General features: G+C 42.9%; 2 protein-coding genes across 2 annotated transcripts in view; one reads left to right on the top strand and one right to left on the bottom strand.

Annotated features, from left to right (window-relative positions):
* sart3 (spliceosome associated factor 3, U4/U6 recycling protein) overlaps nt 1–8,773 on the top strand; it is a 39,242-nt gene extending 30,469 nt beyond the window's left edge. Inside the window, exons 16-19 of the mRNA XM_078554099.1 lie at nt 717–1,162; nt 3,972–4,124; nt 4,924–5,111; nt 6,752–8,773. Coding sequence (XP_078410225.1) covers nt 717–1,162; nt 3,972–4,124; nt 4,924–5,111; nt 6,752–6,941 — 977 coding nt within the window. The 3' untranslated portion in view covers nt 6,942–8,773. The remainder of the gene's footprint in view (nt 1–716; nt 1,163–3,971; nt 4,125–4,923; nt 5,112–6,751) is intronic.
* On the bottom strand, nt 8,773–18,172 carry ficd (FIC domain protein adenylyltransferase). The gene is made up of 2 exons (XM_078554100.1): nt 17,894–18,172; nt 8,773–11,139 (listed from the first exon to the last, which is right to left on the bottom strand). Exons 1-2 carry the CDS (start codon nt 18,123–18,125, stop codon nt 10,058–10,060), a joined length of 1,314 nt encoding a protein of 437 aa, XP_078410226.1. The 5' UTR covers nt 18,126–18,172; the 3' UTR covers nt 8,773–10,057.
* Between the last annotated feature and the right edge of the window lie 452 nt (nt 18,173–18,624).

The raw sequence follows: 18,624 nt of genomic DNA, 5'->3' as shown, positions 1-18,624 counted from the left end.
TGATTGTACTCGAAAGAGTTGCAATCTGTGACTGTTGATAACTCGAAAGAATTTTGTGTCAGCTGTGGCTCAGTTCATAGCACCCTCGCCTTTGAATCAGAGGGTTGTGGGTTCATGTCCCACTCCCGGAAACCAAGAACTGTGATTGTACTCGAAAGAGTTGCAATCTGTGACTGTTGATAACTCGAAAGAGTTTCACATTGAGGTGTCAGCTGTGGCTCAGTTCATAGCACCCTCGCCTTTGAATCAGAGGGTTGTGGGTTCATGTCCCACTCCTGGAAAAACCAAGAACTGTGATTGTACTCGAAAGAAGTTGCAATCTGTGACTGTTGATAATTCGAAAGAGTTTCCCATTCCCTGAGGTGTCAGCTGTGGCTCAGTTCATAGCACCCTCGCCTTTGAATCAGAGGGTTGTGGGTTCACGTCCCACTCCCGGAAACCAAGAACTGTGATTGTACTCGAAAGAGTTGCAATCTGTGACTGTTGATAACTCGAGTTTCCCATTCCCTGAGGTGTCAGCTGTGGCTCAGTTCATAGCACCCTCGCCTTTGAATCAGAGGGTTGTGGGTTCATGTCCCACTCCCGGAAACCAAGAACTGTGATTGTACTCGAAAGAGTTGCAATCTGTGACTGTTGATAACTTGAAAGAGTTTCCCATTCCCTGCTCCATTTATGACCATGAGGGAAATTTCTAATAATTCATCTTTAAATTTCAGATCAACCAAGTAAAAAGTCACGAGCTGGGGAACCGGAAGAAGCTGAGGAAGAGGATATGTCAACAGAATGTGGTCTGTTTGGTCGTAAAAACAACACAAAGATCCTAGAGACTCCAGCATTGCAAAAACAAAAAGCTGTAGCTGCCACGAGGAACAAAGTTCTCCACGATAACAGCAAGGATGACCTGACTGTGTTTGTCAGTAATCTCTCATATTCAATGCCCAATCCCGAGGAGAGGCTGAAGGCGATATTTGAAAGCTTTGGTCAGATTGCAGACATCCGCCCTGTTTACAGTAATAGAGGACTTTTTCGAGGATATTGTTATGTGGAGTTTGAGGAGGAGAAAGCGGCTACCGATGCCTTGCGGCTGGACCGCCAGGAGTTAGAGGGTCGGCCAATGTTTGTTTCACCCTGTGTCGACAAAGCAAAGAATCCAGAATTTAAGGTACTACTTTTGGTATCTGTGTTGTGATTTTTAATATTTTCCTTTGTGCGACTTTTCTTTCAAGAAGTTCCAATTGGCTGTAGTGAAAGGACCCATTTAATCACAGGTCCACTTACATTTCTAAATTCCATTGGCTTGTTTGTGATATGGTTCAAAACAATATTGAACAAGATACTCGAGGTGCAATTCTGATAGAATTCTGCTCTCATCTTGTTCTTTTCTGAGATGTTTCCTTCAATCCTCTCACAAACCATTGTTTCCTTAAACATTTTGTAACATTGAAGAATGGAGAATTTTAGCTAAGAGGAAGGATTGGATAGACTGGGGTTGTCCCTGCACACTGTTTCTTTTCAAATAATCAGCCAATGCCCTCTTGAATGCGTTGATTGAACCTGCCTCCACCACACTTCCAGGCAATGCATTCCAGACACATTGAGAAAGATAAGGGGGGATAGTTTGTCTTTGACGCAATCACATAGGATGTCATTTGTTACTTTAAGAGCCATTTCTGTACTACGGTATCCTTTTCAGCAACATTTCAATTATTAATGCAATGCCAGTCAACCTTTCTGGTCAAGAAAGGAAACAACTTGAACAGTTCAATCTCACTAGTGTGTGTAGCAAATGCTTCTTGGAGATTTGAAAAATTTCAAATTCGTGAATATCTTTTTTTTTTCTCCTTCGACTTTTCTTTCTCTCTCTCTTAATTCAATCTTTCTTGTTCTCGCTTTATCTCTCCACAGACAAATGCTTGTCTGGACATGAGCACAACTCAAAAGTGCATCTCTTAATCCCCTGAATTTGCTGACCAATTTGTGCATTAATAGTGCCATGCGTCATCAGGTTGCCATTACTTTTCTCGCAAAATTCAGCCCATTCTTCCCTTTCTACAGATTTGAGCACAAAAACCTAGGCTAATATTCCAGTGCAGGATGTAGAAATACATAGTATATAGTACAGAAACTAAGGCAGTGCTGCACTGTTGCAGGCGCTGTCTTTCGGATTAGACGTTAAACTGTGGCCTCGGCTCCCCCCTCAGGTGGATGTAAAAGATCCCATTTCACTACTTAAAGAATAGGGGACATGGGATCTTTTTTGTGCTCAAATCTGTAGAATGGGAAGAATGGGCTGAATTTTGCGAGAAAAGTAATGGCAACCTGATGACGCATGGCACTATTAATGCACAAATTGGTCGGCAAGTTCAGGGGATTAAACGATGCACTTTTGAGTTGTGCTCATGTCCAGACAAACATTTGTCTGTGGGGAAATAAAAAGAGGACAAAAAAGATTGAATTGAGAGAGAGAGAGAGAAAGAAAAGTCGAACAAAAAAAAGATTCACGAATTTGAAATTTTTCAAATCTCCAAGAAGCATTTGCTACACACAGTAGTGAGATTGAACTGTTTAAGTTGTTTCCTTACTTGACCAGAAAGGATGATTGGCATTGCATTAATAATTGAAATGTTGCTGAAAAGGATACCGTAGTACAGAAATGGCTCTTAATGTCACAAATGACATCCTATGTAATTGCAACAAAGACAAACTATCCCCCTCATCTTTCTCAATGTGCCTGGAATGTACTGCCTGGAAGTGTGGTGGAGGCTGGTTCAATCGAGGCATTCACGAGGGCATTGCTGATTATTTGAATAGAAACAGTGTGCAGGGTTATGGGGAGAAGGCAGGAGAATGGCACTATGTCATTATGCTCATTCGTGAGCTGGTGCATACACAATGGGCCAAATGGCCTCCTTCTGTATCATAACAAGTCTATGATTGTTTTCTTTGGACAGAGAAGGCTGAGGGGATATTCAACTGAAATTATTTTAATTGTACAGAATTATGAGGGACTGGAGAGTGGTTAAGAATAATCTATTTCCTTTCGTTAAAGAGGTCAATAACCGGAGGGCATTGATTTAAAGTAATTGGTAGAATTAGATTAGAGGGTAGTTGAGGAGAGAGGCTATTTTTTACCTGGAGGGTAGTGGGGATCTGGAACTCACTGCCTTAAGAGGGTGATGGAGTCAGAAATCCTCATTGCATTTGAGAAGTAGTACTTGGATATCACCATATAGTGTCAGCCGTGGCTCATTTAGTAACACCCTCACCTCTGAATCACAAGGTTCTGCATTCAAGTCCCACTTCCACGCTTGAGCACCAAAATCAAGGCTGACTTTTCAGTGCAGTACTGAGGAGTGTTACACTGTTGGAGGTGTCATCTTTCCAATGAGACATCAAACTGAGGCCCAATCTGCCTGGTGGATGTACAATATCCCATGGCAGTATTTCAAGGAAGAGCAGGGGAGATGTCTGCAGTGCATTGGTCAATATTTATCTCTCAATCAACAGAACATAAACAGATTATCTAGTCATTATCGCATCACATCGCTCTCCCTAGCAAACATAGGGAGCTTGCTATGCAAAAATTGGCTGCTGCAGTTCCTACATTACAACAGTGATTACACTACAAAAGTACTTCATTGGCTGTGAAAAGTGCCACAACCTTCATGGTTACGGATCAATAGCTGGAAAGTAGGATTAGACTGGATATGTCATTTTAGTACAGACACAATGTGCTGACTAGTTGCCTCCATAAATTTCTGATTCTACTGTATTCTCATTTCTCCACTTCCTTTGTCATATCTCCTTATAATCTAATTTTTCTGGTATCCACTATTTTGCAAATCTTTCCCAGATAGTGGAAGGCAGTAATGAGGCACTAGTGTTTACAAGATTCACAACATTGAACAGAAGCAGCAGAGCTTTAAAGAAATCCATTTTTTTCTTAATGTTTTGTGCTTTTTCTTCTCCAGGTGTTTAAGTACAGCACCAGCTTAGAGAAACACAAGGTCTTTATTTCAGGTTTACCTTTCTCCTGCACTAAAGAGGAACTGGAGGAGATCTGCAAAGAGCATGGAAACCTAAAGGAGATCCGTCTCGTCACTAATCGCTCTGGAAAGCCAAAGGTACATCTTATACAGTGGCCTATTGAATAGGTGGCGTTTGTCAATCACCTGTGAAGCAAGAACATTTCAGATTTTGAATAAACTTTGAGTAACTTGCCCTCTCTGGAAAGTTAATTTATTTCAATGAACTACTTGTCCATAAGCCTGGAAATTGTAAGCATCAAATTGCGTTTCCTTACCAATAATCGAATCTTCTCCACATTCCACTGGCCAAGTTGACTTGTGTTGGTTTTCCTGTGAACTCTCATGTTGACTGAAAACTACTTGCCCTTTATTAGATTAAAATCTCAACTTTCGTCACTCTCAATGCACAAGACAGCCTGTTCCTTCAGTCTTTTCAAACTAATACTGAAATTCTTTGTGGGAAGGGTAGTGTCCTTCTGACAGGGCAGGAGGTGCACACTCTGCCTGAGTGCTGGAGAACCATTAAGTCTATTAGTATAGTAATTGCAACATGAAGATGCCTATCAAAAAATTAGCCCCAAACCAGCTGTCCTATAGTCTCGCATACCAAATGAGGCTCACAAATTTGAACTCTGCCACCTCCTTGCCCTGCCCTGCCACCCCAAACCAGGAAATAAAAACTCCCATAAGCTATTTAGCTTTGTGTTATTTGAATCCATGTAGAGGATCTGAAGACCATTTCTAGCTTTGTAATCTCTGGATCTGAATGTTTCAACCCAGTTTGATTGACATGTGTTTGTCCCATGCATTAGCAACTATTAAATGTGAATAAGTTATTCTCAACTTACTTCTAATTTTTGGAATCTGAATAACATTTAAATGACTTTTGTTTCAGGGTTTGGCATATGCTGAATATGAGAATGAAGCCCAAGCCTCCCAGGCTGTGCTTAAGTTGGATGGACAGGTGGTTAAAGATCACACAATCAGCGTGGCCATCAGTAATCCTCCGCAGAGGAAACAGACTAGCAAGGTTGAAACCAGCAGATCATCTGGCTCTCTGCTCCCTCGGCAGGTGTATGGAGCGTAAGTGCTGATCAAACTATTACAAAATTGAAACAGCTATGATTCAGTTAAGCAACTCCCTGGTTACCAATTCTATCTAAAGCTGATTCCAGAAATTCATCTTGGACAATAATCGCTCCTGAGTCAGGAACATATTTTATAAATGTTGCATTTTTGTGTTTGTTTTTAATGCAGGCTCCTGTTTCATATGTGGGTCAGTTATATTTAGTCTGCCTTTTGTGGTGGTTACAGTGTAACTCTTTCGAGCTATCAACAGATCGCATGTAATTCTTTCGAGTACATTCACAGTTCTTGGTTTCCGGGAGTGGGACATGAACCCACAACCTTCTGATTCAAAGGCGAGGGTGCTATGAACTGAGCCACAGCTGACACCTCAAATGTCCAACTATTTGTAATTGGGGACCAGGTGCATGTGTCAAAACCAGCAATGCAAATGATTAGTCAGTAATGTGTTTTTTTCTCTCTCTAGTTATATATCTATCTAATTATATCTCATGTCAAAGTGAATTTTGAAGTCGAGTCTTTTCAAAGAATATTGCAACAGTTTTTCTATTCAGATAGGAACAATGATAATTGACTTTGTAAAACTGATCTTTTACAGTTTAGGAGTTCAACCATTCCATATTGAAACAATTTTAATTTTGTCTCTCTCTCTCCTACATATGAATACAGGAACAGGATACAGATTAGGAAAGTATTGCATATTGGGATAGAATTTAATAACGAGGAAGGGATTAAGCAGGTGGATGTTGCATCTTAGACTTATTTTTCCAAGTAGTAATAGGGAAAAAGCTGCGGATTGTTGTGGAATGAGTATAGGTTGGAGCTGGGTATGGAAATGTTTATAGGTAAAATGAGAACTAATCTTGTTGGTAAATTGTAACCTTGGAGGGACTAGTTTAGCCAGGTTTGGTGTGGGAAAGATCAGTGTGGGAGGCGGTTGAGTGAAGTCTACAGTGACCATGACATAAATGGTCAAGTTGCAGTATGAGTTTTGGTGCAGGTTGAAATTGCTGAGGATGAAATAGGGATAATATTTCAATAACGGAAAATGCCACTGTTTGATTAGCTTAAATGAGATTCTTAAACAGTGCTGGATGTTTAAGGGAACAGATAGGAATGAAAATGAGAGTCACCAGCAGAGGGCGTTTGGGCAAGGGATGCGGTGGAATGGGTAACTAGGGGAGTTTTAATGACGGGAAGGACCTTAAGACAGCATTTAACCTATCGCTAGTTTCTGGTCAGATCCTTGATGTCAGTGCACTTATCTAGAAAGAGGTTGGGGAGAGCAAATATTTTCAATGATAGTATGATATAGTGTTGGATGGGTGGGAGAATAGGATGAAAAAAATTGTCAAATATAGTGACTGGAAATGGAGACGACTGAAGAGGACAGGTAGACAATCATTAGAAAGGCAGAACAGTTCCCATCCAAGTGGGAGCTAATATAACATGTGGGTGACTGAATTGGAACGTTGACATAAATACATTAAACTAAAATAAGTGTGGATAAAGTCAAGAATCCTTTAAATAGGGCTTGAGAATGAAAATGAGTATCCAGAACTTGCTAAATAGTCAGCAAGTTTGGGACTGCATGTTGATCCATGTGAATTGTCTCATGAATCCTGATATTTTTCTAGGAGAGGCAAAGGTCGGACACAACTTGCACTTATACCTCGTGCATTACAGCGCTTGCCTGTATCTGAAGCAAATACTGAAAATGGTACATTGAGGGATCAGGATGGCAACTCGAAAGGTGATTCCTCTATAATGGAAGAGACCAAAAAGATGACCAATGCAGACTTTGCAAAGATGCTGTTGAGAAAGTAACCTGTGATTACAGCATATGTTATTAAACTGCTGAACATCTAGAAAAAATGTGAACTGCCTTTACAGAAACCATTTGCATCTTTACGCATCTGGTTAAGGATTCTGATGAGCCGTACTGAAATGTAAATAATTTTTTTTAAGAGTTTGACAAGTGTTAAATATCCTTGATGGAAGCTCCATGTTGCTTTTCTCCGTCAGAATTTTTTAAGCAGTTGCTCTTATGTATTTACAGAGAATGGCTTGTATGTGTGTTTTGTAACTGCTACTTGGTTAGTTTTAAACAAGTGCCCTGGAAGCTACTGTTACTTTGCATTTTTTGGTAAAAAGAAATATGTGTTTGTACAGCAGGATCACAGGGACCATTTCATTGTTACTTTGACTTCACTTTTTGATATATTGCTGTGATATTTTATATATTTGCATTGTAATGCAACATTGGTTAAAAATCATGTTTAGGATTCATTGTCTAAAGATCACAGAGGATTAAGACTGGGTTTATAAGAAAATTCCATTGGTTCAAAGTGAAAGCAGTGTGTTTAATTAAAAACTCTTTAAAAAAGGTACAAATCTAGATTGATAAGCAAAATCTATCCTTTCATGTTGTATCTGAGCTAGTGAGACTATTGATTCTGTACCTGAAACTAGAACTCACCTGGTGCTTACTCTTAGCTTTGTCAGACAGAAGTTTGTGGGCTGAAGTTTCACTCCAGTGATTTGAGTGTAAAATCTTGGCTAATACTCTCAGTACTGCCTTTCAGATGAGGGGTTAAACCAAGGCTTCATCTGCCCTCTTACGTGGATGTAAAATATTAAATTACACTACTTGAAGAGCAGTGGCTGACCAACATTTATCCTTCAGCCAACATCACCAAAACTGTGTAGTCATTATTATATTGTTGTTTGTGGGACTTTGTTGTGTACAAATTGAAAGCCGCCTTTCTCTCAATATTGACTATACTTCAAAAGTATTAATTTGGTTCTAAAGCACTTGGGACTGCCTTGAAAGATGATCGATCTCTCTTCTTCATTGCACTCGGGCTTGGACTGGTAGTAGCCTAAGAAACAACACCACTACACTTTTGGGTGGCAAAACAAAGGGATCAACCAATACTAACATCACTTATTTGTGTCCACATCCTTTTGTAAAATATTCTTTAGACTGGTCAGGGTGTGGGTGGGAGAGAGAAAGAAAGCAAAAAGAAAATGATGTCTTCGGCTTGTAGGTGACAATTGGGTAAAATTTGAAACCAAGGTAGCAGCACAATGTGGAAGATTCAGTAATCTTGATACTTGAACCAGGCAGGGATATAGTACAAAGGTGGAAATACTCAACAGGCAGTCTGTATTGTGGAGAAAGAAACAGTTAACTTTTCAGGTCTAGGACCTTTCATCAGAACTTGCCCGCTATGGTAGATTGGGCCATTGTTGACCATTAGTCAGCCTGACAGATGACCAAAGGCTGGAATTTTTCCCCCTCTTCTCCAGATAATCTCAAGTCAGTGAGGGTCTCCCAGCTGCACAAGTAGGAACCTTACAGGTGTTGGTTCTGTACAGTTACAGTTGATTGGGCTCCAGCATTACTCCCCTCTCAATACAGCATTGAATGGTTTTGGTGACAAAGCAAAAGCATTATTTCTCAAAGCACATTGTTTCAAGTGTGTGTGTGTGAAAATATCACTAAGTTTGCAGCAGCGATACAAGTTGAAATTGGATTGTTTTCTGGCAATTAGAAAATCAAATCTCTGTCAAAAACCACACTTTGGACAAGTGCTTCCCACCCCTGACCCTTGTTCCATATCTGCTTAGCAAAAATAAATCTCAAGGCTATCATAGATGGCAAAATATTTTATTTTTTACATCTTAAATACTATATATAAAATTCTATGTTTTAATAACCTGTTTAAATAAGGTTTATTTATACAAAGTGCAATTTCAATTCACAAACATCTCACTGGCCAATTGGTGTATTGTCCACTGAAGTTTGTTCACACTGATCCTTTTGATTTCTCAAGTGCAAGATTTTAATTAAAAGACTAGAAACGGTGAAACAAATAGTTTCTCCTGTAGCCACAGCAACTGATGATTTGAAGGAATAATGTGGGTCTCTCTCAGTTCTTTTATTAGCATAATTGTCTTCAACCAACACTCCAAGAATCCCGGCGTTGGATAAAATTCAACAATGTGTACTAATAATCTTTTGGCATTCTAGAACTGTGCTTAGTAATCTATAATTAGTACTGTTTGGTTTAAATAAAGAATGGAGAGATTACTTAAAAGTATCAGAACATCCACCACAGCTTCATTACATGCTGCAGTTTTAGCAAGTACAAAGCTAGTGGGAAAAGCTCTGGGTGAAAATCTATTAGATGTGCCAAAAATACCATGAGACATTAAACATTCATTCACTTTTCTAAAAAAAACTGCTGGAGCTCCTAGTAAGTATTGAGAGACGTGAGCCAACGTGAATAAAGAAATCTGCTGCCCAGGCACAACTGTTGGAATTTGCAGCCCTTAGTTATTCCACCCCCCACAAGTGCTCCAGCCTCTTGCAGATAATTCACATCCCTCCCTCCAAATTGTGGGCATGACATTTTAATTAGCTGTTGAAAGTACATGCAGTCCAATCTGTCAGTATGTTCACTATATTCAAATAAATCATACGTAGATCATTAAAAAATTGGCACTGTAAATACAAACACTCACATCTGGGGGTAAGAGAGACAGTGAGGATCACAGAACAGCCTAAAAAATGCAGTCCCAGTTAATTTGCAGTAACAGCCAAGTTCAGAATATGACCAATTTAAATCACACCCTGTATAATTCATCTTGAAAAAACCCAGAATACTTCATATTGGGCTCAGTGCTTTTTTTTGGCAGCTTTAATCTGCAGATCTGAACTGGTAAGTAACCAGTATTCCAAAAGCAGAAACAAACATGCACAGCTGGTTCAGGATCTTCTGATAAAGCCAAGCAAAAGCCTAACATGAACATGTGAACAACCCTTCAGTAAAGAAGTTGGCAAATTTCGGAACGAAAGGAATTTAAAGTTTAGAATGGTGATGTTCACACCAACTCAACCGGAGTCTATAAATAAGGATGTGGAACAATGAGACAAGTTAGTTTTTAATTAGAATTGTTTGCGTATAATCGGAGTGGTTTGGATTAGCTTCAGGTAAACCTTTATCAACAGAATGATCAGCTGTTGCAATCAGCAGTAAGTCAAGTGTCATTTCTGTACACTTTCCAATGAAACGAATAAATGGCCTTACATCTCCTTCGTTGGCCAAATCTAATGCACTATAATACTCAGCCCGTTGCTCCTTGCGGATGGTGACAGGTGGGTAACCTGCCTGCATTAGAATAAGATTCATAAGTAATCGGGCTGTCCTTCCATTCCCATCTACAAAGGGATGGATATAGACGAGTTTATAATGTGCAAGGGCAGCAAATTCAACAGGGTGTAGACTCATGGCTTCTTCAGAATTTAACCACTGGACCAACTCCTGCATTTGTTTCTTTACATCCCGTGGATGGGGAGGGATGTGGTGACCCACAAAGACTTGATTAGTCCGAAATCTTCCAGCTTCTACAGGGTCAACGTATCCCAAAACTCTTTTGTGAATCTCCAAAATATCATCAATATTAACTGATCCAATTCTGGATACTAAAGACTTGTTGAGATACTTAATGGCTGCATCAACCCCTATAACTTCATTCTGTTCCATGAGGCTTTTCCCAGGCACGGCATACCTAGTTTCTATGATGTGCCTGATCTCAGACAGGGTCAATGTATTCCCTTCAATAGCCACAGTGTGATAAATATGATGGTAATAACTTTCTTCCATCACACGGTGCAGTGCTGCATTCCCTTTGGGTATAGCCATCAGTTTTTTAACTTTTCGGTCAATAATACTAAATTGTTTTTGGTCAATTTCTTCCACCAACGGTAATGTCCTGTCACGGTTGACCAGTGCCTTCTCGTCACATGGAGAAATAGTCAGAGCTTTTGTATATAAATGGTCAGCCTGAATAACATCCTTCTCCTCTTCCATGAAGACACCTAATTCATTCAAAGCATCTACATAATTGGGGTCCATGTTGAGAGCATGCACGAATAATCTGTATGCCTTCTCTCGCTTCCCAAGACGCTTCATCTCCAGAGCCTGGTGCAGAGCAGCTTTAGCTTCTAACTTGATTTCTGAAATTAAAAATCAGTTTCTAATTTAGATGGAGCCAAATGTACAATGTAATGTGGAACTGAGCCAGATTTGTGGACATTTTGTAATATAATTACTTCCCAGGAACATATTAACCACGTTCGAATCAGATCCTCAGCTAATTGTCACCCATTACGTCAAGCCCTGCAGACAGCAATGTGGACTTTTACAAACATATGAAGTAGGAGTACGCCACTTGGCCCATCAAGCCTTCTCCACCATTCAATAGGATCGATGCTGATTGGATTGTAACCTCAACTCCAGGTAAGCCCCTTGCTTATCAAGAATCTATCTACCTCTGCCTTAAAAATATTCAAAGGCTCTATTTCTGCTGCTTTTTAAGGAAGAGTTCCAAAGACTCGCGACCCTCAGAGGAAGAATTTCTCCTCATGTCTGTTTAAAAATAACAGCTCTCCCATAAGATACTGACCAAATGTGACTTCAGGATGGTGTGTTACCTTCCTGGTGCCAGGGTCATGGATGTAACGGAGTGGTTGCAGGACATCCTTACGGGGGAGGGTGAACAGCCAGAGGTATGGTCCACATTTGTGCCAACGACATTAGGTAGGAAGAGGTTCTGAAAGCAGACTTTAGGGAGTTAGGAAGGAAATTAAAAAGCAGGACCTCAAGAGCAGTAATCTCAGGATTACTCCCAGTGTCACATGCTGGTGAGCACAGGAATAGGAGGATTGATCAATTGAATAGGTGGCTAGAGAATTGGTGTAGGAGAGAGGGTATCAGATTTCTGCGGTAGGTGGGACCTGTACAAGATGGACAGATTACACCTTAACAGGACTGGGCCTAATATCCTCACAAGAAGATTTGCTGGTGCTGTTGGGGATGGTTGAAACTAGCTTGTCATGGGGGTGGGAACCTAAGGGGTAGCTCAAGTTAGAAGGAAGTAAAGCTGGTAATGCGAAGTGGAAAGTAGCAAGTGAAAATGGAAGACAGGTGAAACAAGGGCAACCAACAACTAAATTTAGGATGCAGAATAATGTCAAAAAGACAAAGTTACGGGCACTCTACCTGAATGCACACGGCATTCGCAACAAGGTAGATGATTTAAAAGCACAAATAGAGGTAAATGGGCATGATCCAATTGTCATTATGGAAACGTGGCCATAGGGTGACCAAGACTGGGAACTGAATATTCAAGGGCATTTGACATTTATGAAAGACAGGCAAAATGAAAAAGTGGTGGTGTTGCGCTGATAATAAGGGATGGGATCAGTACATTAGTAAGGGAGCATCTCAGATCGGAATAACAAAATGTGGAATCTGGGTGGAGCTAAGAAACAGCAAAGGGCAGCAAACATTGGTAGGAGTTATTTTTAGGCAACGAAATAGCAGTGGCAGGGTGAAACATGGTGTTAATCAGGAGATTAGAGAAGCATGCAGCATGGGTAACAGTACTTATGGGTGACTTCAATCTGCACATAGTCTGGGTAAACCTAATGAGCCCTAATGCTGTGAAGGATGAGTTTCGGGAACGTGTTCGGGGTGGTTTTCTAGAGCAGTATGTTGAGGAACGGACTAGAAAATAGGCTATTTTTGATCTAGTATTATGTAATGAAAAAGGGTTAATTAATAATCTCATTGTAAAAGAACTTTTAGGGATGAGTGATCATAATGATAGAATATTACATCGTTTGAAAGTGAGATAGTTCAGTCTGAAGCCCGAGTGTTAAATTTGAACAAAGGAAATTATGAATGTACAAGGGCAAATTGGCCTAGATAGATTGGGAAGATACATTAAAAGGTATGATGGTACATAGGCAATGGATAGTCTTTGAATAATTATTACATAGTTTACAGCAACTATACATTCCTTCAAGGCACAAAAACTCAAAAAGTCAGTCAACCATGGATAACAAAGGAAGTTAAGGATTGAATAAGATGAAAAGAAAAGGCCTTTAAAGTTGCCAGTAATAGTAATAAACCTGAGGGTTGGGAGCATTTTTGAATACAGCAAAGGAGGACCAAGAAACTGATAAAGTGAGAATAGGATATGAATATAACCTAGCAAAAAACAAAAATGGACTGTAAAAGCTTCTATAGGTATGTAAAAAGGAAACATTTGGCTAAGACAAATTTGGGTCCATTACAGGCAGAATCAATGGAATTTATAACGGGAATAGAGAAATGGGAGGGAAGCTAAATGATTACTTTGTGTCTGTCTTCACTAAGGAAGGGACAGGAAATCCCCCAGAATTAGCGATCCAAGGGACTAGGGAGAATGAGGAATTGAAGGAAATTAGTATCAGTGAGAAGGTTGTATTGGAAGAATTAATGAGATTGAAGATTGATAAGTCCCTGGGATCTGATTGTCTACATCCCAGAGTGTTAAAAGAGGTAGCGATAAAGATAGTGGATGCATTGGTGATCATCTTCCAAAATTTTATAGATTCTGGAATGGTTCTTATAGATTGGAAGGTTGTAAATGTCACCCCACTATTTAAGAAGGGAGGGAGAGAGAAAACAGGGAATGACAGACCTGTTAGTCTTACATCAGTAGTAGGGAAAATGGTATCTATTATAAAGGAAGTGATAAATGGACACTTGGATAATAATGATCTGAGTGGGCATAGTCAACATGGATTTATGAATGGGAAATCATGTTTGACGAACCTGTTGGAGTTCTTTGAGGATGTTAATAACAGAATTGATAAAGGGGAGTCAGTGGACATCGTATACTTGGATTTTCAGAAGGCTTTTAATAAAGTCCCCCACAGGAGGCTGGTTAGCAAAATTAAAGCACATGGGAAAGGAGGTAATATACTGGCATGGATTAAGGATTGGCTAACAGGCAGACAACAGAGTATGAATAAACAGGTCATTCTTGCGCTGACAGGCTGTGACAAGTGGAGTACCATAAGGATCAGTGCTTGGGCCCCAGCTGATCACAATATATATCAATGATTTGGGTGTGAGGACCAAATGTAATATTTCCAAGTCTGTGGATGATTCAAAGCTAGGCGGGAATGTGTGTTGTGAGGAAGATGCAAAGCAGCTACAAGAGGATTTGGACAGACTTAGGGAGTGGACAAGAACATGGCAGATGGAATATAATGTGGAAAAATATGAGGTTATCCACATTGGTAGGAAAAATGGATGTGCAGAGTATTTCTTAAATGGTAAGAGATTAGAAAGTGTAAGTGTACAAAGGGACCCGAGTGTCCTTGTCAATATGTCACTGAAAGCTAACATACAGGTGCAGCAAGCAATTAGGAAGGCTAATGGTATGTTAACCTTTATTGCAAGAGGATTTGAGTACAGGAGTAGCAAAGTCTTGCTTCAATTGTATAGAACCTTGGTTAGACTGCACCTGGAATACTGTGTGCAGTTTTGGTTCCCTTACCTTAGAAAGGATATTATTGCCATAGAGGGAGTGTAACAAAGGTTCACCAGGCTTGTTCCGGGGATGGCGGGACTGTCCTCTGAAGAGACATTGGAGAAACTGGGCCTGCATTCTCTAGAGTTTCGAAGAATGAGAGGTGATCTCACTGAAACCTACAAAATACTTAAAGGGTAGACAGGGTAGAGTCGAGAACCAGGGGACCCAATTTCAAAATAGCTCTAGATTCTCCCACAAGAGGAAACGTTCTCTTCACATCCACCTTGTCAAAACCCCCAGGATCTTATGTTTCAATCAAGTTGCCTCTTACTCTTCTAAGCTCCACTTAGGACAGAGATGGGGAATTTATTTTTTACTCAGAGGATTGTGAATCTTTAGAATTCTCTGCCCGAGGGCTGTGGAAGCTCAGTCATTGAGTTTGTTTAAAGCAGAGATTGACGGATTTATAAATACCAATGACATAAAGGGATATGGGGATAGTGTGGGAAAAAGGCATTGAAGCGGATGATCAGCCATGATCATATTGAATGGAGGAGCAGTCTCAACGGGCTGAATAGCTACTCCTGCTCCTATGTTCCTAGCTCTAGATTCTCCCACAAGAGGAAACGTTCTCTTCAGATCCACCTTGTCAAAACTCCCAGGATCTTATGTTTCAATCGAGTTGCCTCTTACTTTTCTAAGCTCCAGCAGATACAAGCCTAACCTGTCTAACCTTTCTTCACAAGACAAGTACATGGTTGTAGAAATCAGGATCAAATCATCCGCCCAGTGGATATTCAAGACTGGCAAAACAACAGAAAGCAAAATTTGGGGACTTGTTCTGATGGCTTAGTGCATACATACTGTATGGTACAGCACAGAACCAGGCAAAGGCAATTAAAACGGACAAATTACAGCAGTTAGGAAAGGGTTAAAAATTTATTCGCTAAATGTTGCAATTTTAAAATTTTCAAATGAGTTTATAACCATTTCTTAGGTATCTGCAAAGACAAGCACATGGAACAAAGAACCATGTTCTGGCAGCATTCAGCATGATCACTGGCAGTTTATAGATGTTTGCGACAGGCTCACCATCCCAGTGGCCATTTCATCTGACTGAATCACAGCAGCAGTTAGGTTGAATGTGATACTGCAACTACTTTCATTTAAAGGGCACTAAATTCTCACAGACCAAAGGCAAATTATGTTCTCAAATTCCACTCATTCACACTTATTAACTAATAACTGAATCCTCCGAAAAATGAACAGTTCCCCGACTGCAGACGGGGTGCCAAGACGATCTCTTGCTCTGAACTTTTTAATAGTAGGGGTAAACAACAAATTCAAAAAAAAGCACTTCCACTAATTTTTAAAATATCATAAATTCAATCTGCTATAGTCATATAGCTTATCAGATAATTTGCAGTGTGTTGCTTATCAACTCACTCAATCATTAGTATATCCCAAATGAAAAACGACTTTAGGATAAGTCTATAAAAATTTTAGCAGGTTAGACAGGCTGCAGCCATCTGGAATAGTTCACAACTGGATGATTAAAGCTCTGTAACACCACACATCTCTGCCCTGCCTCAGCCCTGAAAGCATAATCCATATTACCTCCAGATCAACAAAACCCTTTCATTTATTTTTGTGGTTTGAGGATAATTTGTTAAGCATGTGGGCCTTCTAAATTGTTTTGTGCAGTAAGTTAAAGGGCTGATTTGTGTTTGGCAACTTTCAGGTGACTGCACAGCTTCTTAAAGGGAAAACTGCTCCAGATTTGACTCTTCCAATGGCTACCTGGCCAGCCTCCCATCTTAAACTCACACTTAACTCAAACTCTGCTGCCTGCATCTTAACTTGCACCAAGTGCCATACGCCCTGGTTATCGGTCCCTCAATGTTAAAATTCCCCTTTCCTTGTGTTCAAATCCTTCAGCGACAATACCATTAATTCCCCATCTCTGTCACCTCCTCCAGCCCCATAACCCTTAAAGAATAATGCTACATTCTTCTAATTCTGGCCTGTGCATCCCCAACCTCCATCACCCCACCACTGGCAGCTGAGCTGCCAAGAAATTCTTAAGCTCTGGAATTCCACCCCTAAAACTCTCCGTCCTGTTCATCATTTTAAGTCTCTCCTTAAAAACCTCTCCGACCAAATTTTTGGTCGCCTTTTGGCTCAGTGTCAGTTTTTGTCTGTACTGCTGTGATGGTTTGCTGCATCAAGGGCGCTTCGTAAATGCAAGTTGCTGCTTTTGAATGTGATAAATGTGGAAGTTAAAGGGCTCTTAAGGAGCAACGAGTTGCTGAGGGAGTTCAACACTCAGCGCCCCAAAACGGTAACCCTACGACCCTTAGATTCTTATGGGTGTCAGAGTGAGTTGGTGATCGGGAGCAGCAGCAACCTCGGGGAGGCTGCGACAATTTCCCAGTTTTACCAGGCGGCAAACAGGTCCAAACGGGGGATCCCCGTGTCCGGTAACCGGGACAGAGAAGGAAGAAAGCAGCCATTCCAGCCACCTCTCCAGTGACCCCTCCCTCACTCCCAGCACATCCACGGGCCGGTGACCGGCTCCACAGGCCGGTTCCGCCCCCTCCCCCCCACCCCCCCTCCCCCCCACCCCCCCTCCCCCCACCCCCCCACCCCACCCCCTCCTCCTCCCCTCCCCCCCCTCCTCCTCCATCCCCCCCCCTCCTCCATCCCCCCCCCCTCCCCCCCTCCATCCCCCCCCCCTCCCCCCCTCCATCCCCCCCCCCCTCCCTCCATCCCCCCCCCCCCTCCCTCCATCCCCCCTCCCCCCCTCCATCCCCCCCCCCCTCCCTCCATCCCCCCCCCCCTCCCTCCATCCCCCCCCCCCCCTCCCTCCATCCCCCCCCCCTCCCCCCCTCCATCCCCCCCCCCCTCCCTCCATCCCCCCCCTCCCCCCTCCCTCCATCCCCCCCCCTCCCCCCTCCCTCCATCCCCCCCCCTCCCCATCCCCTCCTCCATCCCCCCCCCCTCCCCCCCTCCATCCCCCCCCTCCATCCCCCCCCCCTCCCCATCCCCTCCTCCATCCCCCCCCCCTCCCCCCCTCCATCCCCCCCCCTCCCCCATCCCCCTCCCCCATCCCCCCCCCCCCATATCCCCCCCCTCCCCCATCCCCCCCCCCTCCCCCCTCCCCTCCCCCATCCCCCCCCCTCCCCCCTCCCCTCCCCCCTCCCCCCTCCCCCCTCCCCCCTCCCCTCCCCCCTCCCCTCCCCCCTCCCCCCTCCCCCCTCCCCTCCCCCCTCCCCCCTCCCCTCCTCCCCCCTCCCCTCTCCCCCCCTCCTCCTCCCCCCTCCTCCCCCCTCCTCCCCCCTCCTCCCCCCTCCTCCTCCTCCCCCCTCCTCCTCCTCCCCCCTCCTCCCTCCAGCTCCTACCTGGCCCTGCTTCCTGCCTGAGGGACCAGGCCTCCTCCAGCTGGCTCAGCTCCACTCCGCTGTAGGTCAGGCTGAGCCCGGTGATCGGATCTTCCTCCAGGCTCACCTCTAAGAGGCGGCATCGCAGCGACCACAAGCCGCCCCTGAGCTGCGGCAAAAGCACCGCGGTCAGCGAGCCGAGCAGCACAGCCGCCGCCGCCGCCACAGACACCCGCCTGCCGCTCAGGCCCATAGCGAGCGCTGCAGGGGCACCGCCGTCGGCCCCCAAGTCCCCACCAGCTCCCGGACCCGCCCCGACAGTTGATTGGTCCGCCGGAGGCAGAGGCGGCCTTTCCTAACCGCTCATTGGGTAACATAAATTGCGATCATGTTTTCAGCCAACCAGGGACAATAACGTAGGCATCACTTAGCCAATCACTACCATGCAACGTGTTGTTATTGGTTACTGCGCATGCCCCAAGCTGTCGCCGGTTCATCAACAATGGATCTGGTGCCCGGCGGAAACTTGAGAAAAATCCTTATTGATAAGAACTATCCAAGGGCCACTCACCACAGGTACCATCAGAAATAAAACTCAGCCGGTCAACAGCATCTACGGAGAGCGCTAAATAGAAGTAGAAATGTGATGGATATTATACTGTGATTGACAAAGATGTCACGGACCCAAAGCAAAGGGAGGGTTAATGGGAGTGGTGAAGGGTGAAGGTGCTGAGTGTGTCATAAAGGTAAGA

Source organism: Cetorhinus maximus, chromosome 12 (genome assembly GCF_964194155.1).
Source record: "Cetorhinus maximus chromosome 12, sCetMax3.hap1.1, whole genome shotgun sequence".
Classification (NCBI taxonomy): Eukaryota; Metazoa; Chordata; class Chondrichthyes; order Lamniformes; family Cetorhinidae; genus Cetorhinus; species Cetorhinus maximus.
This window is presented reverse-complemented; position numbering and strand designations above follow the sequence as displayed.

Bases quoted from the DNA above. Each gene is read 5' to 3' on its own strand.
- ficd (XM_078554100.1), bottom strand. From the start codon at position 18,125: ATGGGCCTGAGCGGCAGGCGGGTGTCTGTGGCGGCGGCGGCGGCTGTG. The intron at 11,140-17,893 runs GTAGGAGCTGGA...TTTTAATTTCAG, and splicing joins CAGGCAGGAAGCAGGGCCAG to AAATCAAGTTAGAAGCTAAA.